The following is a 27,186-nucleotide window of genomic DNA, read 5'->3' on the forward strand; positions in this document are numbered from 1 at the left end:
CTAAGAAGCAATATATTGATTAAATTTTATTAGGGAGCTAATTGTTCATTAATTCTTGATTATGGTTTTGTGTGTGTGTTAAAAACTCACGATGCTAAGTAAGAATCCAGCACTTGTGTTCTTCTTACATTGTTTTGTGTTGTTATCTAGTCGGGAGTAGAGGTCAGGACGCAGGAGGATTTACAAAAACAGCATGGCGCTCGGGGCTCAGGAACACGTAAATGAAGACTGTAAAAATAATCTTTATTAAATGGCTCACCAAACATTTTACTTCATAGTTCTTCCTTATAAAAACAAGTTGGTTAAAAGATTTCACTGGCATCTAGGGTGCTTTATAGTACCCTTTTCTGCTAAGAGTTTTGTATCTTAAGGCATTCATATTTTTAATGGTTTTAAAAACAGACTTGAATGTGTGCACACACAAATGTACTGTTTCATAGAAGTTATGTATACTTGTTTTTTTTAACATCTTATGGTCAGATTTTATAACAATATATTCCTAAAACTTAGAGGCACTCCATATTTTCTTTGTGTAAACACTCATAAAAGGAGTATCATCATACGTAACCAGAGCTGTTGTCCACCTCCTGTAACCCTGTCTCGCAGAGCACAGCGCGGCGGAGACTGCGAAGCGAGAGCTCTTATGACATAGACAATATTGTTATCCCCATGTCGCTAGTGGCCCCAGCTAAACTAGAGAAGCTCCAATACAAGGAAATACTTACGCCAAGGTACGCACACTTACATCCTTCAATTTTCCTTTCTTGAATAACTTTCAGTGAAGTTAAAAATATTATTTAACATAAAGAAGATGCTGCTTTCTGCCTTTCCCCCATTTATGTGGTTACATGGAGGGAAGACAGGGAAAGAAACCTTTACATTACTTATGGTGAAAAACAATGCCATAGAGTAGCATAGCCTTATTTCTCAGGTTGTATTAAGAAAGGGAAATTCTTAAATTTACTTATGTTAGTATTTTGAGTATTTTTTCATTCAACATTTAGTCTATTATGTACATGGCACTAAAAAGTACTTTAGGGATGTAAATAATTCCAGTAACAATCTTTGTTCTTTAAAATGGAGATTTGCAGAGTTCAAAGCAAGCAACTACCTTTGCAAAGGGTATTCACACTGTAAGAGGACAACTCCTGTGACAACAAAAGATTCTACTGTATCGTCAGGTCCGCAGTACACGTCACAGAGCAAGAAGCGTGGGAAGACCTGGGAGTCTACTAGGAAAAGGGGGTGGGACAGAAGGAGAAAGTGTGTGTTCACACAGGGAGACCATAACACAGGCACAGGAGCAACTATGCAAGGCTAAGCCAGAGACTGAGGTTTTGTTTATGGTGATAAACGAAATGAAGGCTCAAAAATAAGTTGGAACCAGGTTGTGGATGTCCTCAAATGCCATACACAGATCTGTTTCCTGCTGGCAGCCAACTTAGTCAAATGTTTTAGCAATGATGAAAGCACTTTAAAGACTATAAATCTGGCACCAAGAAGTAGATATAGAAAGGATGGAAACAAGACAGCTGATGACAAGTAGAGTTATTTCTACCCATCTCTAGCCTAGCTAATTTCTTTTATCTGTAACTGCTTTGAGGCAGAGAACTCCTAATACTCTAGGAAGTATTATGAGAATTCCTACAGAGGATCTGTTGATACAGAGCATATGAAGTAAAACAACACTTCATGGTTACAGTGTTCTATAGCAAGTGTCTTTCCAGCTTACAGTGGTAGGCTGGAGCTTGCTGGTTGACCTGGTTGTTTAACATACAAGTCCTGTGATGTGAGGCCATGATGGGAGTCTTCACACAAAGAAACTGGCAAATGCTACAAATCACAGCTTTTTTTCCTTTTTATTTTCTGAACCATTTTATCAGCATACCACTAACTTACTTCAAAATTAGTACATTCTTAGGTGGAAAATGCAACTATGTAGAAGAGACTGTTTATTGTAAGGCCCAAAGTAAAGCCTCATCTTTTCCTTGTCCCCTTCTTATGATACAAATATTTTATCTCTTAAAAAATGAAGTACTAAAATACTACAACCAGTTGAATTATGGAAATCCCAAAGAAAGAAAACAGTTCTATATTGGTTGTGTTTACAGAATAAAATTGCTACAGTTATATAGATTAACAAAATCTATTTGAAATCGGTTCTATCTTCAACAGCTGGAGGATGGTTGTTCTTCAGCCTTTGGATGAAAATGATATAGGTGAAGAAGAGGTAAGTTGCCTTTCACTTATGGGATAATTGCACTTAATATATTATCAAGTCTGCTTAATATCTTTTCCATGTGCTTCATTTGAAATTTGAGGAACTAAATTGGAACTATAAGCCCTCTAAAATACACTGATTTTTTTTATTTTCAAAACTTATGAAAAGTTCCTCACTAAAGGTATTAATTTGATTAGGAAGGTGTTTTGTACAAATTTGCCTACAAAGACAACATGCATAAAGAATAAACAAAAGCAAAAATAAAACACACCATTTCCATATATGAATTGTTGAAATACTGCACTTATATGAATATCTGTATTCACTTCCACTATTAGTCATATATTTATGCATGAGATTTAGTCTTGTATGGGAGTCTAGGGCAGTTCTCAATCAAATACTGAGTTCTGTAGTGAAATATTCATAGGAAGTAGAATAGCCTCACATCGTTTTCAGATCAGGCTGTGTCACCAAATGAATTATGAAAACTTGTTTTTTTTCCCAGAGTTTTGGAACCACAGGAAAGGGATTATGGACCTGCATAGATAAAACTTACATTAAGACAAGAAAAATTATAGAGAAAAATACTATATAGCCAAACTAATTCCAGAGTGACAATCTGAAGAGGCAGTATTATATAAAAGACATTGTTTCTATTGGTCTTTCTAGGCCAACTGATTTCATTTTTCAGCTACCAAAATTTACTTTTTAATGCTTTTCCCTCTTTTAATGCACCCTAGTTCAGAATGATCCTAGCCAGAAACACAACCAAAGCTTTAGAAATCCATTAAACTAATTCTTATATGTCAGTTTTACTTTCATTGATACTATGTTCCATGAACAGTATACTCCATAAGAAGCAATCAATACAAAGGTTTGAATGAATAAAGCATTAAGGGTATTTTATGTAAATGCAAAAAAAGCATTGTGAACCTACGTGTATTCAAGGTACCTATTAAGTATTCTAGGTAAGTCTTCAAACAGGACCCAATGGTGAAAAAGTTTAACTCCCTCTTTTTAGGAATCTAAATCTCCTCTCATAACATTTGTTCTCATGACTTAGACTGCATTTATTGTTGTTTTCTTCCTATTGTTCTCTTGATGAGGGACTGTGACACCTGTTCTCATTTCAAAATGTTTCTGACAAAAGCAAAACTTTTCATTTCTAACTCCAGATAGAAAATCTCTCTGATGAAGTCTTCTCGCTAAGACACAAAAAGTATGAAGAGAAGGAGCAAGCCAGATGGTCACTGTGGGAACAGAGCAAGTGGCACAGAAGAAACAGCAGGCAAGTGCTGAACCATATTCAGGCTCCTCACATGATGCGAAGAGTTCATGTCTTACTCCACCCTACTTCTCAGGCTAATTGTCAGCGTCAGTAATAGACTTAACTGAGCAAATAATGTGAAAATCCTCCATAAAAAGGTCATTTCAGTGTACTATAATGGCAGACCTAACACTAGTGATTAGAATCTGAGTAATCTGTAACACAACTACTTCAAAAATATTTTTCTTAAAAATAAATGAGCCAAAAAAAGACCCTTAAAAACCTATCTAGGGTAAAAAGCAAATAGCCTGAAATACTTTGAACATGACTTTGAAGGAAGGGGGAATAAATCCTAAAAACAGTTAATGTATTTGAGAAAAACCCTGGTATTTTATATTTAATTGGACTATTTTTTGATAATAGTCAAAACTCAAAACACAAGATCATGTTGAAACCTAGTAGTCACTGTAGTGTGGGGTCTCGTTTATTTCACACTTTTAAAACACATTTCTCTGTTTAAGTCAAGATATTCAGATTTGTTGTAGATCCTTATTCTAAGAGTTATCCTAACATACCTGAGATTCTATTCTCAACTTTCCCTACATTACAGAGATACAGTTTTCCAGAAGTACAGAGGAAAATGTGAATCGAGTTCTTCATGGATGACATTACAATAATCATAGATACTCTGGGAACTCGGACTGTAAGAGTCAAGTTAACTATCTTTTCCTGTTTTCTGGAAAACAAACTAAAAATACCACTAAACAAAATTACTTATAATAATTTGGCAAAAGATTTCCTGAAGTACCATTTAAATAAAAGCCTTTGAGATGTGAGGATAACATGGGGAAGATCAGCAGATGAATTTTTAAAAACCTTTTGGGCAGAACTGTTTAAAGAAAAGTTACCAAGTTAAATGGACTTGTGAACTACACTTTAGGTTGTTTATAAAATGTTTTCTTGATTTTCTTGCTAGAGCTTACACTAAAAATGTTGAAGGACAGGACCTACTTTTGAAAGACTACCCTTATGATTTCAGCGGTGGGCAGCACTGCGCAGTGGGGAGCCCTGCTGAGCCTCCTTCAGAGAGCCAGGCTCCCAGCGCACACGGCTCACCTCCACTGAGTCAGAGTCAAGAGGCCAAGGTGAGAGTATTCTGTGTAACCGTTAAGCTTCCTTAATCGACTCTGAAAAACTTGTTTATAGAATTGCTTGCTGCTGACTACGGATTCATCATTATGTAACACTTTCAGTGCACCAGTCCAGTACAGAATGCTGGGTGTAGGGACCAGAGGATCCATATTCCAGCATTCAAATTCCATCACTAACTACAGACACTTCCCCCTTTTCTGTAACACAGCGTGTATGTGTGTGCTCAGGAATCTGACTCTTAGCGACCCCATGGACTATCGCCCCACCAGGCTGCTCTGTCCATGAAATTCTCCAGGCGAGAATACTGGAGTGGGTTGCCATTCCCTTCTCCAAGGGATCTTCCTACCCAGGGGTTGAACTTGTGTCTCCTGCATTGCAGGCAGATTCTTTACTGCCTGAGTCATCAGGGAAGCCCTTTTAAGTAACATGCCAAAACCTAGTTCCACCTATTCACTTGTGTGTTAGAAAAAGGGAATTCTATCAAAGTTTCATTACAGACCTAACTGGATTAAGTAGAATGTCACCTGGCACATAGAAAGGTTATTTCTCTTCCCCTTACAAAAGATTTTGTCTCCCCATCTGTCCAGTTTTAACCTCAACAAGAGTGCTTTCTATACTGCATCTGTAAAGTTCTTGCACTGTTTTTCATAAGTAGATATTGGAAAAGAATAACATCTAGAATAAAGAGAGTAGAGATAATAGAAATTAAGAGGCAAGTCATAGAAAGCTCAGAGAGAGAAAAGTTAATAGGTGTCTGTAATAATAATAGAATGAAAATGGAGATACTGAAGTAGATGACCCAAACACATTTAAGGGAATTTCCCCAACATGCACCTAGGCTTAAAATGAAGACCAGTACTCCCTAATAGCAGCATTTCCCTCTTCTTGGAAGAGGCAAAGTGAAAAAATAATTCCAAAAGGTTCCTATTAAATAATCCTCAGTTACATCCCACTTTACTTTGCTAGATACTTAGGACCAAATAAGAATTTGTACTGAACAATGGTTATTACAAAATTGACATCTACAGATTATCTGAGATATGAACTTAAACAAATTAGCTGAAACTGAAAATGTTTTCTCTTTCAGTCTTTGTGGTGGGAACGACGGGCTTTTCCGCTGAAGGATGAAGACATAGAAGCCTTATTATGCCAAGATGAAAAAAATGATCAGGTTGAAAGATCAAGCCCAGCTTTCCACGGCGAAGCCTTCTGCACCAGTGTGCCAGAGAATGGCCACCACCCAAAAAGGCAAGCAGACGGAATGGAAGAGTACAAAACCCTTGGTCTAGGACTTACTCATATGAAAAAAAATAGGTGACAGGGCACAGGCGAAGAGAACGGTGTAATGAGTGGGAAAACAGGAGAGAAGAGCCAGCCTGTTCTCCAGCCCCTCCAGGGCGCAGTTCCAGAGTGTGAGCACAGAGTGCACGTTGACCTTTCATGCCGTTTATGAAACAGGCATGTTAGTTTCATTTTCCTTCCTGAAGCCACAAGTAAGGAGCTTTTCACTGACCAACAAGTGCTCGTCATTTGTGTTTGATGCAAATCACAAGTACCAGGAAATTAACTGCTGTAATTTGCTGTCAAATCACATTACTGGGTAAATAATTTTTAAACAACTTATACCCACACACACACCCCTGTGTATCAAAAGACAGCTCCTTTTTTTTCTATACAAATGGTTAATCTTAAATTGCCTCAGAAATATATTAAGAATATAAAAATATGTGTGTATAGAGTATACATGCATACATATACACACATCTAAGTAGTTTTAAAAAACAGTGACCACTCCACTTGAAAAATGCATGTATGAATTATCCCATGAAATATCAGCTGCACTATAAAGAAGCACAGATTTCCAATGATATTGGACATCTAAAAACATCCCTTTTAGTAGTCCAGACTTTTAAAAAACATATTTAATAGAAGTTATTTATGGAAATTTCTATACCAGGTAACATAATACTTTATTTGAAATCACTGATAATCTGTTGGGTTAAACACAGGTTATTTTCTATTCACTCCTAACAGAATAAGAAAAGCAAAGGTGAGTTAAATATTAGTGTATTTTAAAACTAATCTTTTAAGATTTGAGCTTTATGTATCTCATAAACACCCCACTTAAAATGAGCAACAAACAGGAAATTCCCATTAGTATATTATTGTACTTGTAGTTCATTTGGTCACTCCTTACCATTGCTTCCTCTATTCAAACAGGCATCTATTCTTACTTGTATCCTAGAGAGAGAATTAAAATTCTTAAAAAGTTAATACTTCAGTATTGGATACTGGAGTGTACATTACGTAAAATCTCTTTTGACACTATTACATTATTTTTTCCTATGTAAAAATTGAGGACAGTTTATATGAATCACTTTTTCTCATGTAAAACAGGTTATTCAAGTTGTAGTACCCATATAACTGACAATCCTAGCCATCTGGCCTAATCTGGGGGATCTGACAGTAAGGTTTTGTTAGAGACTGGAAATTATACTAGTCTGTCTAAAGAAAAAATTTCCAATTCAATACTGACAAATTTTTGCTTGTAGTTTTACTGTACATTTATTTTTTAAAAAACAAAAGCCAGAACAAACCCAAGTTGTCCAGGCAAATAAATTCAATTTTTTTTTGTCATGTCTGATATTATAATCTTCTATGTAAGTTTTTTAATTAAAAAGTTATTTCTATATGCCTTGTGTTGCCTGTGTCTATTTCCATATGCCTCGTCGTCTCCTATCTGTGGCAAAGCCTTTCCTAAGCCAAAATAAAAACAGACAGTAAGAAATAAAATTTTACCTTGAAAACACAGAAGAAACCAAGGAAGCTCTATTCCATGCTTTTAAAAGTGTTAACGTTCCTATTTTCCAAACCTTACTTCTCAAAACTCATAGTAGCCTGAAAACGTTTAATGACATTGGTCCTATTATTTCTTGCCATGTGTATTACACAGCAAGAGTATTTACAAGAATGAAGTAGGTAATACATATCTACTGTCAAAGTGTAATTTGGGACACAATCATAAATAGTGTATGGATTAACTCAGTACCTTGTCATATATTAGCCTATCTGGTCTTTCTTGGATTAAAAAAATATATATCCTTGGAGTCAAAAGTCATTAGTTGCAGAATATTCTTAGCCATTGGTTTTTCTAGTTTAGACTGGAAATAAGACAATTAAGCTTCCTTTGCTTAACCCACCTCTTAAGCGCTCCATCTATTAAAAAAAAGAGTACAGACCAGAAATCCTATGCTTTCCTGGATTCTTTCCATGGTACCAGCCTGTTGATGAGTTTCAGTATCTTCATTTTTTTTTTTAAATGGGGACAAACACACCTGTTTTACCATTTATAGGACTGACTCTGTAGGTTTAGTGAGATTGTATCAACATACTTTATAATCTACAAAACATAAATTTATATAATAGTTACTTTGCCTTGGCATGTTCAATTCCACACCGTTACAATTCTAGGAATAGTGGAAGCTTTATATATATAATAATCTCTTAATCCTCAACAGAATACCACACTCTCATAATTACATTCAATGTATAAATCAGTTAATAGAAGCTCAAAGAGGTTGGCTGATTTGGTTTGCTAAGATCAAACAAATAGAAGGGTCAGGATTCAACTTAATATTACTTCTAAATAGAGGTCTTTTTTCTTTTTTTAACATAGAGCTAGCAAAACATTATGTCCTTAGGAATAGTGTGTATAATTAAGAAAAAGTGGAAATGGCGGGGTAGGGGGAAAATCAGTGAAATAAGCTGTCCTTCTAGGAAAGCTAACAAAATACCCTGATAAAACTTGTGCTCATATTTTAGAACAGACAACTTGAAAATCCCTGGGCTTCATAATACACTTTTTTTTTTAATGTATCAAATATAAGGTGCAAGTAAAAAATAAATGTTTTTAAAGCTAGGAGAGTAAGTATGCCATTCCTAGTCAGATGCAAACTTAGTTATCACACACACAGATCAAAAATGACATGAAACAGGAAAAACTGAAGAACTGTTTTGCTTTCAGAAAACAGTAAAAGAAACCAAAGAAAATTATTTTTAGAAATTCAGAAAAAAAATTTGTTTTTCATAGTAGCTTACATGCCTTCCTTGGGCATTAAGGTACTTTTCTGCTTGTAACCTTAATACAGCCATATTTTTACTCTTTATAAAAATCAAATCTCCCAGTAAAAACGGTATTTTATCACACTAATCTCTCAATTCCATCACTAAAAACATAGTTATACACACCAATTTCTAACCTCTTAGAACATTCTGCATAATGGATTTTAGTCATTGGAATGAGTAATTGCTCAGAAAAGCAGCACTGCCTCAACTGTGGTATCATTGGTAGTCAATATTCTTGTTTTCCAGTAAAAAGGAGATCTCCTAAGCAGAAAGACTGGGCTCCTTGTTGTTTCATCGATCAAGAGAACGTTTCTGAGCAGCTTCTGAGCAAACGTTTCTTAACAGGTTGATCACAGATCTGGGGTCTTCACTCCTCATAATGGCACTGCCAGACACAATCATGTTAGCTCCTGCCTGAAAGAAGTGAACACTTCAGGTTACGCCTCAAAGGAAGATGTGGGAAAACCTAAAACAGAGCTCCCAGACTAGAGCGTCCACCCTTATAGCTGGCAGCCAGCATTTTAACTCTGTAAAGGCCACTTCAAGATGAACATACTTAAGCAGCTAGTTCAATGAAGAAAGAAGCTGAAATGCTTAAAAGAGGATGTGAAATTATTTTTAAACATGTCTAAGAAACACTTCTTGGTAACCCCTAACCCTCTTCTAAATAAACTATAGTGCATCTCTGCTAATACTTAGGTAAGGTTTAATCTTTAATCTTCACCTCTATTAAAGTTTTCCCCAAGTGTACTAATGCCCCCTCAGCTCCTAAAAAAAAAATCAATGTTTTCATCTTTGAACTATGTAGAAGAATTTGCAGACAGTCTAACAGGACAATTACTGTTAAAATGTGAGATGATCCATAAAATACGGTGCCACTACATTTAAATATCTTCTCATTTTGATGCCAGTAGAAATGGAACATATTCTTAATGTACGCTTCACTGCATTCCAGAATGGTTTTGAGGTGGCTTAAAAAAGATTTTCAAGATGTTTTTCAACATGAAATCAGAGTAAAACCAAGTAAAAACTTACAAAAATGAGTGCAAATTTATCTGAGATTTGACTCAGGGAGGAAAATCCAATCTGTTATATGATTCAGAGCTGAAAGAAAGAGGGGCCATTGAGAGAACCACTGAAACTGAGGAAAATTTCTCCAATGAGAGAGATACTGTTGTGCTATGATACAGTGCACTGTCCAACAATGTTCCTCATAAAAATGAAATAAATATAGTTTTCTAGCGTTACAACTTAATATGTCTCAATGTAAGCAAAAACAGCATTAATGACAAAGCACAGTTCAGTAAAAATGAATTCTACAGGGGTCAAAAGATATATGCTCACTAATTGTCTGTCCAGTGTCATCCCATACTGATCACAGTCAAGCTTTTGATAAGTATCAAGCAGAAAAGTGTGTGGCATTTACACAAAACACTGGAAGCAAAAAAAAAAAAAAAAAACCCACAAAATAGGAAGATTGCCTATTTTGGAAAACTCTCAAAGGCCCTGGAGCTTCTCAATGATACTCCTCAGGCTGGCAGTCAGCACATTCCTCTTTCAAAGAATTTTTTCATCATTACTGAGATAGCCAGGACTTACTGTTTACTTTCCTAGTTTTACATTTAAACAAACAAATACTTTTCCAAGAAAGGAAGACTAGTTAGGAAGTGTAGGGGGAATCTCTCTGGCAAACAAGACCCGTCCTGGCATTACATTTGAAAGCAAACCGGTCCACGTTGCCGTCAAGAAGCTGTCTTACCTCTGCGCACTTATGGATGGTGTCAGGACCTACTCCCCCATCCACCTCAATGTCCAAAGATGGGAACTGGGTCCTCAACCAATGAACCTAGATGTACACAAGGAAATAAGTGACTCCTAAGTGGAGAGGCAGAGGGAAAACACACCAAACACATCAATAGAAGTTATGACTAGGGAAAACTATCTTAATATACTGAAACAAACTTTTATAAAAGCAAGCTTTGTTCTGTTTGGCAAATGGCATTGAATTTGTCATGGCTTTGCAGAAAATATAGTTCACAGAAACAAGGCAAAGATAAAACCCTCAACAGTCAACGAAAATTCCCAAGAGAGATATCTTAGGTTATAGAACAGTTTCCAATGGTTTTGGAAACAAAAACACTAACATGTGGTTATCTCTTCTGATCTCCAAACCTAAATCTTTCTGGGCATCTCTCATCCCATATTCCAATGATATGTAGGCACCCCCATCTCCCCACCTTCAGAGCAAGGCACAAACATACAAGTAGCCCAATACATGCTTACTGAATGAATATACACAATAAAAAACCTTACTCCAGAACCAAATACTTCTTTTTACCTTTGGCATCATATCTTCCATGAATTTCTGCCCTCCAAACCCAGGTTCCACTGTCATAACCAAGGCCATATCTATTTGATTAGCCCATGGTGCCAAATACTCAACTGAAGTTCCTGGTTTGATAGCAAGGCCAACCTGTAACAAACAAATTTGCTACATCACATCAAAAACTATTTCCATATTACATTATTGTGGCTTATCAGGCCCAGTAGGAAGCTCTATTCTTAAGGAATGGAATAGGTACATAAATTGTTCAGCTGTAATCTTTTTTTTAAGTCAAAATGGATATCACAAGTAAATGTTTCTAAAAGGTAGCAATTTCTAGAAAACATTAGTACAATGTATTAATTTTATCTGACAAACATGTTATACTTAAAGTCTAGCTTCAAAGCTGAAGAACAGCTGCCTATGTCTGGTCTTCACCTATCATTTTGGGCCTTCCACCAAACCTTCCCAACTCTGAGAATGAATAGTATAAAACATTACCCTCACTGCTAAGCTCTTACCTTCATTCCATTCTCCCGAATGTCTTTGATCAAAGCTCCTGGGTTGTCAGTAGCCTCGAGATGAAAGGTATATTGATTGGCTCCTGCTACAGCCATTGGTTTCACCCACTGTTCCGGCCTGGACACCATCATGTGCATGTCTGGAAAGAAAACACATATCCCCTAAGTATTACTAAAAGGAAAACAGCTGCTCATATTATTGAAGTCAATCTGTAGTTTTTGCTATTTCAGATATGGACTCTTCTGGCATCATGATAATTGTTAAATAGAAGTTATACTTCGGCACAGATAGCTTCCCTGCATCCTTAAGATAAGGTTTTGGTTAAACACATTTATCAAAAAAAAAATCCAACATTTTTCCACAAAAAGCCTGTGGCACTATTTATGAGAAGTAGTAACTAGAAATCAGGAAACCTAAGATCAGGTTCAGGAAATACCATTGTAAAAAACTTAAGATTACATTCTTAGTGAGAGAGACAAATAAAGTAAGTGAATACAAATAAAGTTGGTAGTAAATAAAGCCAGTGTTGATGGGGTTGGGGCGGGGGCGGGGGGTGGGGGGCCACTGGGGAAAGAGGATGAGGTCAGAGAAACACTGGATAAAACTAAAGAACTCTGCAGACCATCAGGTTTTATTTTGAATGACACAGAACAAATACTGCAGTACTTAGATCTGACTTTGAAGATCAAGGCAATAAAACTAGTGACTGCAGATGGTGAGCAGTGGTGGGGATTCCGGATATTTTCTAAAGGCAGGGCCAAACAGGAGCTGCTGTGGCTCAGATGTGCAGAGCGAGACAAGGGTCAGATGGTGCAAGGATGTGGGCCTAAGGAGCTAGAACGGAAGTGTCACCAACTAAGAGGCAGACCACTGCAAGAGGAGGAACAGACTCAGAGGAAAGAACAAGTCAACCAGAAGCAGCCTGCCAAATGTCCTTAAATCTAAAGCTCAAATCATATGAAAATGTTTGGGAAGAAATGACTGTGGCCTTCTTAAACATCTCAACTTAAAACATAATATTAATAGCATTTCACGGGAAAGAGAGGGCAGCTTAAAAGAAGTGAAAATAAGAAATGATGCAGGAAAGAAGAGAACAGTGAACCCTCCTGTGCCAGACAGATAGTAATGAGGAGAGTTTTGAGCTTTTTATTTTGTAACAGAGAGCACATTTCTGATCCAGCAAAGCTACGTTAAAGAAAAAAAAATCTAATATTCCAGAACTCAGTAGCAAAGATTTATACAATGCAACAAGGCTTTGAAAAACATCAGGAAAACGGAGTATAGAGTCTGATTAATGAAGTCAAGACTAACATTTATATTTCTAAACTAATAAAAGTAACAAAAATAGAACATATTTTAATAGGCAAGACTTTGTTTTTAGAAGATAAACTCAATTTGGTGTTTTTTCCTTCATATCATAAACAAGAAAAATTCAATCTGGTTTACAAGATCAAGTTTACTCATTCCCGAGTCACCAGACTAGACAGCTAAGTCCTCCCTACTCAATTTCCAGTGTGCAGTCACCGCCAGCAACCGCCAATCTCTGGTGTTCAGGGGATCAATGGCTCAGTGACTCTGCCTGTAATTACAACACATTTCTCAAATGTTCTACTGTCAGACTCCTTCTGCACTCTTAAAAATTCCTGAAGACTCCCCCACCCCAATACTGATGATGTGGGTTGTATTTATCAATATTTAATGTATTAGAAAGGCAAACTAAAAAAAAACTTTTAGTGTCTACTCGTGTGCGCTAAGTCACTTCAGTTGTGTCTGACTCTGTGACTCCATGGACCGTAGCCTGTCAGGCTTTTCAGTCCACGGGATTCTCCAGACAAGAATACTGGAGTGGGTTGCCATGTCCTTCTCCAGACGATCTTCCCTGAGTCAGGGATCAAAGCTGGGCTCCCGCATTGCAGACAGATTCTTTACCAAGTGAAACATGAGGGAAGCCTTAGTGTCTACTTAGTCAGTCATTAAAAAATAATGATAATAAATATAAATTCATTACATGTTAAGGTAAGAGTCGCATTATTTTACATTTTTGCGAGTACATAGTGCCTGGCTTAAGAGAATACATCTGTATTCTCACATCCGCTCTGCAATCAATCTGTTGTTTTATAGTAGGGGGAAAAAAGGCACAGAAAAGGAGGCATCCCTATACACATAGCCTTTTCACTCAAGTTTGGATATTGTACCATTTATACCCCAAAACTCAATGAGCAGTATGAAAGATCACTGGCAATGTGGGATCTGTAAACCCTGCCAGTGACCCTTCCACACTTTGTTAACGCTGAAACTCATTAGTCTGTATTTTGAACGGCTCTTTTAAGTACTACTGGTTCACTGAGTTACACATATCTTCCAAACAGTGACACATTTCTTTATATACTATCCAAAACCCACGTGTCAATGTGTCACTACAGATATGATCAAAAAAGCTGTAAGCATTGGGAAGCTGTCAAGCTCAAAGCAGCAAATATAAGTTTTCCAAAATTCCAATTTTCACTTACAAACTCTAACTTTTGTCAGTGGCAACGAAAGCTGATGAGCTGCTTTCATTGAAGTGACAGGTCCACTGAGTTAATTTTAAAGACAATATCAGGAAAATACCTAAATCTGATAACCACAGTTCATTGTCAGTTATTCTTTTAACGGAAACGGTGTTTGTGAAACAACAAGCACTTGCAGTTTACAGCTCGAGACAATGAAATGAGTGGTTTTCCTCAAGGAAACAATCACCCTCCAGGATTCAACAGAAGGGCTTTGTACATATTACCTTCCCACTTCGTCACACAAAATACTAAAGAGATCAAGATCAAGGATCAAGATTTACTAAATCCATCACCTGTTCTAACTCATCAAGGATACTTACTATGAAGGCATGCGTGTAAGAACATCCCGACGACCTACAGTAACCTGTTCAGTGTTACCTGTTCAGTAAAACAGCCTTATTTCTGGCTAGGGCATCAGCAGACTCATTCATCACTGCTTCTGCACCATTAGTACAAATAACTTACAAATCCAACTACAAATAGTTTTGACATCACGAACCATCCGAAAAGGATTCCCACAGGTCCTCAGACCATACTTGAAGACCGCTGATTTAGATAAGAGCAAAAATGACTTTTCCCTACCACTTTACTTCTTCAGACAGTAAATTCTACTCAATATTGGGACTGAATTGTTAAAAGCTTTAGCCGTTATACATACAACTTGTGATCTAACTCCTAAGATATATAATGCACCAATTAACCAACAACCGGTATCCAAGAATTAAACAAACAACATATAATATAAAGAACAAAGGTCACAAACACTAAAGCATATGAAATCTTTACTTGAGATTGTCTTCTTGTAAGATTGATTAGCAAGTTTATCAGCAAACGACAAACTAAAAATAGGAATGAAAAAATAGATTGTGGGGGGGTGGGGGTGGCAGCTGAGCTGGTAAGAGAAGGGGCACAGACAGGAGGGGAGTCAAAGAGCAGTGAGAAGTAACAGTTGGGAGATCAACTAAAAGGGAAAAAGACAAATATATACACATTTTAAATCCACACAAAGCCAGAGTGGAGGATTCTGTGGCCATTATACAATGCGCAAGAGGGCAAAGACACTATTTCATCCAACTCCAACAGTTGTTAAGGATAAATTTACCCTGGAAAATTCAGCTTCCAAAACGTTAATTAAAAAAAAAAAAGTTCAGGTAATCAGAGGATTATACTCCATTATTCGGAAATTTCAAAACAGTGAACATGGTGGAACACTGTTTCCCTCACGTCACATGATTTGATACAGTCAGTGCCTTTGAAGTGGACAGGCCTACAGAGGCTGGAACAGCCTCCTGCAGTGTCAGCGGTGTTCCTCAACTCACTGGGACAGGACTCACACGTGGCTGCTGAGAACCTGCAATGCAGTCTATGCCACTAAGAAACAATTGTTAATTTTAGCTGACTTAGTAGCTACATGAGGCCAGTGGCTACCATACTGAACAGCACAGCTGGAGCCCTTCATAAAACTGGTCCACAACAGGTCAATAAAAAAATATAAGTTTTACTAAAATTAAGTAATGAATTACAGAAACACACATTATTTATAAAAACTAACCAAATGTCTTCTGTGTACCAGAGATCCGGCAAGACAGGCTCTGCTAGCTTCGATTAAAACATCAGCAGCAGTGACAAGGATATGTGGACTGAATCTACGTTCCAAAGGAGTAACTTCTAGGTCACTCTGTGATCTTAAAAAAACCCTTAATTCACATTATCCTACAACACTGAAGTGGAGCATACAATAGACCTGTAGAAAGCTCCAATTACCATGAATCAACTTCTCGTCTAGACCATAAATCAACCGATTCCTAAGTTCATTTAACAATCACATTGAGCCTCAGCTGTGTGTCTACGCTAAGCTCTGGGAAAATCACAGCAAACCAAGTGAATGAAATCCTGCCCTTAAGGAGTTTAGAGTCTGATAAAAGCAATCGCAGATTGAAAGAAATTCTAAGAAATTCAAAGAAAATCAGCAAGGTAAAAAGGTTAATTTAAGACAGGGCTCTCTGAAGAAAAAAACAACAAAGGATCTGAGGCAGAAAGATGAAGTAGCAATGACCAAGGGAACACAGTTTTTTAGGCAAAGAAACTAGCCAAAGTACCTCGGCCCCGAGGCGGGTAAGTTCGGCTTCTGACAGGAGGCCAGTGAAGTCCCAGCAGAGAGAGAAGCGAAAAGCGTACGCTGTGAAACTGGAGGCTGAGAAATCAACCAGCTACTTCCCCTTTATTTGAGCAAGATGCTCAGCTTCAGATGGCGTAAACACCCACTTACCAAAGAAAGGGTCCTGGCCTAGCTGCTTTCGGAGGCTTTCTACCACAGGGTGACCAAAGGTGATGTTGGGAACAAAATGCCTATAAGACAAACAAAATCTTACTCTGAAAATGTTTTCAATTCAGTCTCTGTATTTTTCTCAAAATGTATCCTGATAGACAAAGAGGAGATTATCTGTGACTGCAATATTTTTCGATTTAATATTTAACATAAGTATCAGTATTAAACACTAAAAATACCCGTAGAATTTCAGTTTCACGGAGCAGTAACTCCTTGATATTCCAGTAAGTCATAATGTCACATAATTTACCAATTTAACGCTATAATTCAAAACCCCTGACAGAAAGAAATGAAGGATGACAAAATCAAAGCCCCAAAAGTTATATGACTTGCCCAAGTCACATACTAGTTAGGAAGTTCAAGACTCTGATATGGGTTTCTCAAATCTTAAGCCTATCACAGGTCACCTGTGGCTATTTCTAATCCACCTCTATCACAGGGCACAAAATGACAAGTTTATTTAAGCTTCCTTAAAGATTATCAATAAAGAAACCTAATGTATATTAATAACCACCACTGACTGAAGGTTTGTAACATACCAGATATTGTACCTTATTTTATTTCATCCTCACAACAGCCCTCTGAAGTAGATGCCATTATTATCTCCATTTAAGGAGCACAGAATAGATAACTTCCTCAAGTCACCCAGTTAATAATTCGTTGGGGCAGGATTCAAATTAAGGCTTTCTGATATCAGACCCAAGATAGTTACCTACTCCAGGTCTCTTGTTGTATCACGAGCTCACTTCAACATTTAGGTTGGGTGCTTCAGAGTACTATATTTTATTTAAAAAAATATGAGTTTCTCTGCTCACCACAGAAAAGTTTACAATCTCACTGATACTAAGAGATGGCTAATGACTCACCACAATTCATGACTGACTGCCACAGTATAGTTGTTGGCAGGAAGGCAGCTTGGCCCAGGACCACATTTCCCAACTCCCTTTAAAACCAGGGGGCCAGGTGACTAGTTCTCACAAATGGGCTGTGAAATGTGAACACAAGTGATGTCTGTCACTGCAGAGCCCAGAAGGTTGAATATATTCCTGATCTGTTCTCATTTTACCCTTCTGCCAGGAAAGAGGCCCTTAAGGTAGAGACGGGGGATGGAAGGGGACTCTGACGTCCCTGAATTTCTGCATGAAAGGACATTCACACCAAACTACTACATGAAGGAAAAATAAACTTTATAATGTTAACCCACTGAAATCTAGGCTTTCTTTTGTTAAAGTAGTAGGCATTACCCTGAATGAGGACTATAGAGAAAAGCTAAAGTATGCAATATAAGGTAATTGTTCCAGAGGCAAGTAGAACAGCATTTTTTTTAAAAGGGATAGATCATGGGGTTCATGTCCATGGAATTCTTCAGGCAAAAACACTGGAGTGGGTTGCCATTTCCTTCTCCAGGGGACCTTTTCGACCCAGGGATCAAACCCAGGTTTCCCACGTTACAGGCAGATTCTTTACCATCTGAGCCACCAGGGAACCCCCAGGTCATGGAATTACAGAACTAATGGAATGTGTAAAGATGGGGAAAGAAAGAAGCAAAGGTAGAGAAAACTAAGTTAAGCTCAAAGAAAGGGAGATGGTGTTGCCCACCTTGGCTACTATGAATAAAATACGAGGCAGGACTGTGTCACGTTGAATGATACAGAATGCCAGGCTCACAGTTTGAACTTTAATCCTCATCAAGTGAGGTTTTAAAAGAGAAAAGTCAAAGTCGCTCAGTCATGTCTGACTCTTCGCAACCCCATGTTCTATACGGTCCATGGAATTCTCCAGGCTAGAATACTGGAGTGGGTGGCCTTTCCCTTCTTCAGGGGATCTTCCCAAGTCAGGGATCAAACCCAGGTCTCCTGCATTGCAGGTGGATTCTTTACCAGCTGAGCCATCAGAGAAGCAATGGAAAATTAAGATGGAAACAATACAGTATTAGCACAATCGACTAAGCAGTAAATTGGAAGAAGCAAGGCAAGAGGGGTTGGTAAATGGCAGTAAATAGTAAAAAGGGAAACAAGGACAGCAATTGACGGGATTTTTCTGATAAGATGCAGCGGGGTGGTGGTGGGGTGGGAAGTGTTGTCAAAGAGAAGAAACCATGGGGCTTCCCAGGCAGTGCTAGTGGTGAAGAACCTGCCTGCCAACGCAGGAGACGTAAGAGACACAGGTTCGCTCCATGGGTCGGGAAGATCCCCTGGAGGAGGGCACGGCAACCCACTCCAGTATTCTTGCCTGGAGAATCCCATGGACAGAGGAGTCTGGCAGGCTACAGTCCATGGGGTCACAAAGAGGCAGACACGACTGAAGCGACTTAGCAGCCAGTGCCAAGGTCCTGAGCTTAGATGACAAGCAGGCAGGATGCGGGTTAATAAAAAATTATACAGGACAACCACCATTCTAAACAATTTGAACATATTAACTCATTAAAATCACACCAACAATTCGGTGGGACAGGTACCACTGTTATCTGTTATTTTTATAGATGAGAAAGAGGCTCAAGCTCACACAACCAGTAAGTGCAGGAGGCAGTCAACCTAGCTCCAAAGTTCAGGCTCTTATCTGCCAGGCCTGTCTGCCCTTCACTGACAATTAATAACTAACTGAAAAAAGAGTCCAAGGGAGGAGAGTCTTAAGAGAGAGCAAGCAGGCGGGGGTGGGGGTGGCTGGGTTGGCAGACAGCATGGAGGACTGAAATAGGGCAGAAGGAGACAGGGGACAAACGAAGAAGATCTGGCCTGGCTAATGGTGGCCTGTGAGACTGTGCGCCCAGTACTGGAAATTTCTGCAAGTTTTTCAAAAGTCAGAAATCTAGTACAACTGTGAAATCTCCCTGGCTTTTAAATCGTCCTAACTAACTTAGGACCCCTTCACGGATTTACAGCCTTGTCATGGAGAAGGGGCTTGTGACCTCAATAAAGCTGAGTCATGCAGTGCAGGGCCACCAAGATGGACATGATAAAACGTGGTCCACTGGAGGAGGGAAGGGCAAACTGCTCCAGTATTCTTGCCTAGAGAACCCGTAAACAGTATGTGAAAAGGCACAAAGATATGACACTGAAAGATGAGTCCCCCAGGTCAGTAGGTGTCCAATATGCTATGGGAGCAGAGCGGAGAAACAGCTCCACACAGGACGAGGAGGCTGGGCCAAAGTGGAAATGACGGTCAGCAGTGGATGTACATGGTGGGGAAAGTAAAGTCCAAAGCTATAAATAACAATACAGCACTGGAACCTGGAATGTTAGGTCCATGAATCCAGGTAAATTGGATACGGTCAAACAGGAAATATAAGAGTCAACATCGACATCTTAGCGAACTAAAATGGACTGGAATGGGCGAACTTAATTCAGATGACCATCGTTATCTACTACTGAGGGCAAGAATCCATTGAAAGAAATGGAGTAGGCCTCACAGTCAACAAAAGAGTCTAAAATGCAGTACTTGGGTGCAATCTCAAAATGACAAGAATGATCCTGAGAATTATTCAATATCACAGTAATCCAACTCTATGCTCCAACCACTAAAGCCAAAGAAGCTGAAGTTGAATGGTTCTATGAAAACCTCCAAAACCTTCTAGAACTAACACCAAAATAAAAGATGTCCTTTTCATCACAGACGATTGGAATGCATAAGAGTTACCTGGATTAACAGGCAAGTTTGGCTTGCCTGTTAAGGAAGCAGGGAATGAACAAATGAATGACAAAATGAAGCAGGGAAAAGGCTAACAGAGACACTCTGTCGAGAGAACACACTGGTCATAGCAAACACCCTCTTCCAACAATAGGAGATGATTCTACACGTGGACATCACCAGATGGTCAGTACCAAAATCAGACTGATTATACTCTTTGCAGCTCAAAACTCTACACAGTCAGCAAAGTCAAGACCTGGAGCTGAATGTGGCTCAGCTCATGAGCTCCTTACTGCAACATTCAGGCTTAAATTGAAAAAAGTAGAGAAAGGCACTAGGCCATTCAGATTTGACCTAAATCAAACTACTCATGATTGATTATGCAGTGGAGGCAATGAATAAATTCAAGGGTAACATCTGGGTAGAGTGCCTGAAGAGCCATGGACAGAAGTTCATAACACTGTGTAGGAGGAAGTAACCAAAACCATCCCCAAGAAAAAGAAATACAAGAAGGCAAAACGGTTGTCTGAGGTGGTTTTACAAACAGCTAAGAGAAGTGAAACGCAAGGAAAAAACGGAAAGATATACCCAACTGAATGCAGAGTTTCAAAGAAAAGCAGAGATAAGAAGGCCTTCTTAAATGAACAATGCAAAATAGAGGAAAACAACAAAATGGGAAAGAACAGAGATCTCTTCAAGAAAACTGGAGATATCAAAGGAATATTTCATGCAAGGATGAGCATGATAAAGGACAGAAATGGTAAGGACCTAACAAAAGCAGAAGAGATTAAGAAGAGGTGGCAAGAATGCATACAAGAACTATACAAAAGAGGTCTTAACCACCAGGATAACCATGATGGTGGGGTCACTCACCTAGAGCCAGACATCCTGGAGTGTGAAGTGGTCCTTAGGAAGCATTACTATGAAAAAACTAGTGGAGGTGATGGAATTCCAGCTGAACTATCTAAAATTGTAAAAGATGATGCTGTTAAAGTGCTGCACTCAGCATGCCAGCAAATTTGGAAAACTCAGCAGTAGACACAGGACTGGAGAAGGTCAGTTTTCATTCCAATCCCAAAGAAAGGCAATGCCAAAGAGTGCTCAAACTACGACACAATTGCACTCATTTCACATGCTAGCAAGGTAATGCTCAGCATCCTTCAAGGTAGGCTTCAGCAGTATGTGAACTGAGAACTTCCAGATGTACATGCTGGATTTAGAAAAGGTAGAGGAACCAGAGATCAAATTGCCAGCATCCACTAGATCATAGAAAAAGCAAGTGAATCTCAGAAAAACATCTATTTCTGCTTCACTGACTATGCTAAAGCCTTTGACTGTGTGAATCACAACAAACTGTGGAAAATTCTTAAAGAGATAGAAATACCAGACCATCTTACCTACCTCCTAAGAAACCTGTATGCAGGTGAAGAAGCAACAGTTAGACCAGACATGGAACTAACTGGTTCAAAATCGGGAAAGGAGTATGGCAAGGCCATATACTGTCACCCTATTTATTTAACTTATATGCAAAATACATCATGCGAAATGGTGAGCTGGAGGAATCAAAAGCTGGATCAAGATATCCAGGAGAAATATTAACAACCTCAGACATGCAGATGATACTACTTTGATGGCAGAAAGGGAAAAGGACCTAAAAAGCCTCTTGATGAGGGTGAAAGAGGAGACTGAAAACGCTGGCTTAAAACTTAACATTCTAAAAACTAGTATCATGGCATCTGGCCTCATCACTTCATGGCAAAGAGAAGGGGAAAAAGTGGAAACAGAGACAAACTTTTATTTTCCTGGGCTCCATATTCACTGTAGATGGTGACTGCAGCCATGAAATTAAAAAATTAAAAGACACTTGCTCCTTGGAGGGCTTCCCAGGTGGTGCAGTGGTAAAGAATCTGCCCGCAATACGGGAGACCCAGGTTCCAGCCCTGGGTAGGGAAGATCCCCTGGAGAAGAGAATGGCAACCCACTCCAGTATTCTTGCCTGGAGAATTTCATGGACAAAGGAGCCTGGCAGGCTATAGTCCACTGGGTCGCAAAGAGTTGGACATGACTGAGTGACTAACACTACTACTGCTCCTTGGAAGGAAAGCTATGACAAACCTAGACAGCATATTAAAAAGCAGAGACATTACTTTGCTGAAAAAGGTCCATGCAGTCAAAGGTATGGTTTTCAAGTACTCATGTACGGATGTGAGAGTTGGACCATAAAGAAGGCTTAGCACCAAAGAACTGATGCTTTTGAATTGTGGTGCTTAGAAGACTCTTGAGAGTCCCTTGGACAACAAGATCAAACTAGTCAATCCTAAAGGAAATCAAACCTGAATATCCATTAGAAGGATTGATGCTGAAGCTGGGTACTTTGGGTACAATACTTTGGTCATCTGATGAGAAGAGCCAACTCACAGGAAAACACCCTGATGCTGGTAAAGACAACGCAGGAGGAAAAGGGGGCGACAGAGGATGAGATGGTTGGATGGCATCACCAACTCAATCAACAAGACCAAACTCTAGGAGACAGTGAAGGACAGGGAAGCCTGGCATGCTACAGTTCATGGGGTAACAAAGAGCTGGACATAACTCAGCAACTAGACAACAACAAATTTAGAAATTGCTTATTTGCTCTGTTCCTACACTTAAAGACCAATACATTTCCAGTCACTTCCTGTCAAGACGCATTTACGTTTATATGCTCTCCAATTTTCTTTTCCAGAAAAAGCCACCTGTCCTTTACTTCAAATATCCAGCCACACTAGTGCTCCACCCGCCAGTGTTTCCAAAACTTGTTCCTGATTTAAAAGCCCTTCAGTTTAATCAGAAGACACAGTGAGGACTTCAGGGAAAGAGAGAGGACCAGAAAACCAGTGCATCGAGCTTGATGTACTCTTGGGAGACTTTTAAGGGGCAAGGAAAAGGAAAAGGACGGAGGCAGAACGTGGAGGGAGTCTGCAGCCCCTCTTTCATACCCTGGGCCTAAGCGGCAATGTAGTTTAGCCAGGCTCTGCCTCTTCTGATGGGACACTGGGGAAGGGGCTGAACCTCCCTAACTGGTTTCCTTTTGCAAAAGGGGAATGAAAGTAACTCAAAATTGTGATGCTTAACAGGGGAAGGTTTTTAAAATAGTGTATGCAAAATTTGCTTATTTTCAAACCAAGATGTTTCTCAGTAAAAGGGGAAAGGAGTCAATAAAAAACAAATACATTTACTTAACAAGCTCGGGGACTGCCACAGGCCTGGGAGGGGCAAGAGATTTCTTAGAAGATACCTCTATTATGATAAAGCCATTCATCCAACCAATTATAACTAGGCCTCCCTAAGTACTTTTCCTGCAGAGAACAGAGGTGAGCTCTGCTTCCAGGGAGTTTACCGTGCAGCAGGAAATATCAAATAAATAACTAAAATATAAATTAGCTGTCTCTCAGAGACAGACAATATCTTAATCATTCTCTGTAAGCTGAGTACCCAGAGAAGACAGTTTCTGAGACAAAACAAACCGTTACCTGCTTCCAATCCTGGTTCCACCATTTCCTAGCTACAAGGGAACTTAATCTCTCTTTATATTAGACTCTGCACTGTCAACTCTGGTGTTGATAACAGCAGCAGGCTCATGGGGCTGCATGAGATAATTCACAAAAAGTATTAGAACAGGGGATATATGTATACCTATGGCTAATTCATGTTGAGGTTTAACAGAAAACAACAAAATTCTGTAAAGCAATTATCCTTCAATAAAAAAATAAAGCAAAAAGAAAAAAATCTCTAAAAAAAAAGTATTAGAACAGAAACAATTGAGTGTTCTTTCTAAGCTCTACATTTATTATTATCTATTGTTATCATTGATATTCTGATTGGTAAACTGGGACAAATTGTTTTCTCCATTCATTCACTTAAACATGCTCAGACTATACTCATATGTGCTAAGTCACTTCAGCTGTGTCCAACTCTTTGCGACCCTATGGACCGCAGCCTGCCAGGCTCCTTTGTCCATGATATTTTTCTAGGCAAGAATACTGGAGTGGGTTGCCATTTCCTCCTCCAGGGGATCTTTCCAACCTAAGGATCAAACCCGTGTCTCCTGTGTCTCCTGCATTAGCAGACACTAGTTCTTTACCACTAGTGCCACCTGGGAAGTCTGTTCTATCCTGAGACTCCTAAGCGACCCAGAATTTTGTCTCATTCTATATCTCAGACACAAAAATGTAGCTACCCATCTGTGAGTACATACTCCAGTAACAGTACCTTTTGGAAGGTCAGGGCTTTCAAGCAAGAGTGTCAAAAAACAAAGTACATACGTACAATTACATGTGATAGCAAACTAAAAATCTAGGTTTTGGAAGAAGTAATATTTTGGAGAAGGAAATGGCAATCCACTCCAGTGTTCATGCCTGGGAAATCCCATTGACAGAAGAGAATTTTAAGGTCAAGATTTTGCCATTAAACAGTTGGGCACAGTGTTGAAGTAACTGAATGAAATGGAAAAGAGAAACAGCAGATCTAACCAGACCAAAGAAGACGAATCTTTCATGAGTGACACCAAAAAGGGAAATGACTGGTAATTTTTGTAAAAAAACACGAATTTGCAGATTTGCATGAGGGTACACAGAGATTTTACCTATTTGCAACAAATTTACTCTTCTACCCCAAACCATGGTTAACGGCTGTTTTGATCTTAAGGCAGTTATCAGTGCAGTGTGGCAAATGCCAAGTTGCAACTCTGTCACAACGTATGTAACCCTGAGGGAGTATTAACTGTTTTCTCTAGCTTTGTTCCTCATTTTATAACCAACTTATGAAACTAGCATCAATCTGATTTCAAACAATATTGATTATGGGCTATAACTACAGTGCTTAAAAATTACTTACAAAAAACTGACCTCCCTGAAGAGCAGGGTGCCTGAAGAGAAAATAGATAGGAAAATCAAAATTCGAACAATGAGACAACAATTATCATCAATTATAGAAAATTTACCATGCGCCAGGCACTGTAAACTACCTGTATCAGCTCATTTCATCTTCCAAAGATGCCTGGGCGGTAGAGTGTTATTACTCCCACTTTTCACAGAATGAAACTGAAGCTCAACGAGGTTAAATGGCTTGTCCCAAGTAACCTAGCAAGTGGCAGAACTCGGGCGTTCTCACTCCAGGTGCAAAGCTCGTCATCGTTATACAAGTCTGTCTCCCCAGCAATGCCACTAACTAGCTATATGAGCTTGGGCAAGTCATGCCTATCCCCTTGGGCCTCAGTTTCTCCAACTGAAAATGAGAGGTCCTAGAGATTTAAGGTCGCTTCCGGGTGCTAAGTGCTAGAAGAATACACGTTACGTGAGGGGGAGGGGAGGAGATGAGGACTGGGACACGGTCGCAGCCCAGGTCCCCTCCAAGCGGAGCCTCCTGGGTTTCCACCTCAGGCGCCTTCCTCAGTATCTCGTTCAGAGTGAGGGGCTTCGCGGCACAGGGACGCCGTACATCTAACAGGTACTCAGTCAAGGGGAGCCTATCGCGCCCCACGCGACAACCCAGGCCCGAACCCCGCGGAGAGTTACCCGTCCATTACATCCAGGTGTAGATAATCGGCCCCAGAGTCCAGCATCCGGAGGCACTCGGCCCCTAAACTAGCCAGGTCACTGTTGAGGATGGATGGGCCAATCCTGCAACCAGACGCCATGGTGCTAATGCTCCAAAGCAAGTTACTGCACTAGAGCCCGGCTCGATGAAGGCGTCGTGCCCAGATTGGCCGAGCAGTTTTGGTCCCGCCTCTTCTCCGTAGATCTTTCCGGATTCCGCCGGAAGTAGCTGCCCTGAGGGGGGAAGTCCCGCCTCCCCTAGAGGGAGGGACTGCCGCCCTAAGGCTTAGGGGCGGGGCCTCGCAATGAGGCACTTTCCTCCTTCCTCGGACCTCAGTTTTTGAAACAGGGCTTTCAAAAAACAAAATCTAAAAGGCAGGTCTGTCAGGTCTCCCAGTCTTCTGAGGAGTTTCTTAATCTTTTTAAGTTAAGTTCTTTCATCTTTTTCAGTTTCTTTTGTATAGTAGTTAATGATCTTAAGGGAACCAAAGAATGCGGGGGCAAACACTGTTATCAGGCATAGGTAGAAGTAACATTCCTAAAGATACAGTGAAAGTGAAAGTCACTCAGTAGCGTCCGATTCTTTGCGACCCCATGAACTGTCCATGGAATTCTCCAGGCCAGAATACTGGAGTGGGTAGCCGGTCCCTTCTCAAGGGGATCTTCACAACCCAGGGATCGAACCCAGGTCTCTGCTTGGCGGGCAGATTCTTTACCACTGAGCCACCTGGGAAGCCGCAAAGATACAGTATCAGTTGTGAATTCAGCCAGTTCTTTTCAATGAAAATGATTAACCTGAAGCCTCAACCACCAGATCAGTTGGAACCTAAGGAATGATGCTGTTGACCTTTTCTGACCCTGATGTCTTTAATCACTAAATCAGGGACTGTCCACCCACCAAGCCCCTTCCTGAATACACATGTACTCTTAGCTTAAAACTTAACAGCGTCCCTCCCCCCCAAACCAAAAGAGGAAAAATATAATACCCACTTTCCCTGTTGGGGAGACGCTACTTTGGGAAAGATTCTCACTGTTCTTTATTGCTGCAAGCAATATATCCTTCCTTCTCGAATCTTTGGCTTGGTTGTGTCTTTTGGCTTGATTCCCACAAAGAGAGGAACATAGTTTTTGCAGTAACAAATTCACATGGAAAAAAAAAAAAGAAAGTTTAGTAAGAGCATTACTTTGAGTTTAAGGATAAGGCACTTTGTATAAAAGACAGAACTGTGATGGTAAACTTGGATCCCATGGTGATTCTGGCCACATTCAGAGAATAACCTGGCCCTTAACATTCCTCTTGGGAAATCTACCAGTCCTTCCAAATGATCACACTTGAGCAGAGAAGTCCTACTGGGAAATTTGTCTCCCGATGTGCGCATTCTCCTTAATTTTGAAAGTTAGGATTGGAAAGCATGAGTAGAATGGAGTTCATTTGGAAAAGGGAGGAATTAGAGGTATTGAACTGAAAGGTGACTTCAGGCCAGACTATGAG

General features: G+C 39.5%; 2 protein-coding genes across 18 annotated transcripts in view; one reads left to right on the top strand and one right to left on the bottom strand.

Annotated features, from left to right (window-relative positions):
• Window positions 1-7,330, top strand: part of KANSL1L (KAT8 regulatory NSL complex subunit 1 like) — a 126,683-nt gene extending 119,353 nt beyond the window's left edge. For all 7 annotated transcript variants that reach the window (XM_061148852.1, XM_061148853.1, XM_061148846.1 and 4 more), the window contains 5 exons: window positions 607-731; window positions 2,176-2,230; window positions 3,397-3,509; window positions 4,465-4,633; window positions 5,728-7,330. In XM_061148852.1, coding sequence (XP_061004835.1) covers window positions 607-731; window positions 2,176-2,230; window positions 3,397-3,509; window positions 4,465-4,633; window positions 5,728-5,958 — 693 coding nt within the window. In that variant the 3' untranslated portion in view covers window positions 5,959-7,330. The remainder of the gene's footprint in view (window positions 1-606; window positions 732-2,175; window positions 2,231-3,396; window positions 3,510-4,464; window positions 4,634-5,727) is intronic.
• On the bottom strand, window positions 223-25,879 carry RPE (ribulose-5-phosphate-3-epimerase). 11 transcript variants are annotated; one of them, XM_061148854.1, is made up of 7 exons: window positions 25,685-25,876; window positions 25,005-25,024; window positions 16,432-16,511; window positions 11,610-11,749; window positions 11,104-11,238; window positions 10,525-10,611; window positions 8,484-9,179 (listed from the first exon to the last, which is right to left on the bottom strand). In XM_061148854.1, the coding sequence occupies exons 1-7, from the start codon at window positions 25,793-25,795 to the stop codon at window positions 9,057-9,059; spliced, it is 696 nt and encodes a 231-aa protein (XP_061004837.1). In that variant the 5' UTR covers window positions 25,796-25,876; the 3' UTR covers window positions 8,484-9,056. The 11 variants fall into 11 exon arrangements, with proteins under 11 accessions (XP_061004847.1, XP_061004837.1, XP_061004842.1 ...); XM_061148859.1 differs by having other exon boundaries at window positions 24,994-25,024; window positions 25,674-25,799; XM_061148858.1 differs by having other exon boundaries at window positions 24,994-25,024; window positions 25,685-25,791.
• Window positions 25,880-27,186: the final 1,307 nt, after the last annotated feature.

This window comes from Dama dama, chromosome 8, assembly GCF_033118175.1.
Source record: "Dama dama isolate Ldn47 chromosome 8, ASM3311817v1, whole genome shotgun sequence".
NCBI lineage: Eukaryota > Metazoa > Chordata > Mammalia > Artiodactyla > Cervidae > Dama > Dama dama.

Excerpts from the sequence above, each read along its gene's own strand:
- RPE (XM_061148854.1), bottom strand. The coding sequence starts at position 25,795 with ATGGCGTCTGGTTGCAGGATTGGCCCATCCATCCTCAACAGTGACCTG. Across the intron at positions 11,239-11,609 it reads TTCGGGAGAATGGAATGAAG|GTTGGCCTTGCTATCAAACC; the intron begins GTAAGAGCTTAG and ends TGTTTGTTACAG. Across the intron at positions 9,180-10,524 it reads CCATCCATAAGTGCGCAGAG|GCAGGAGCTAACATGATTGT; the intron begins GTAAGACAGCTT and ends CACTTCTTTCAG.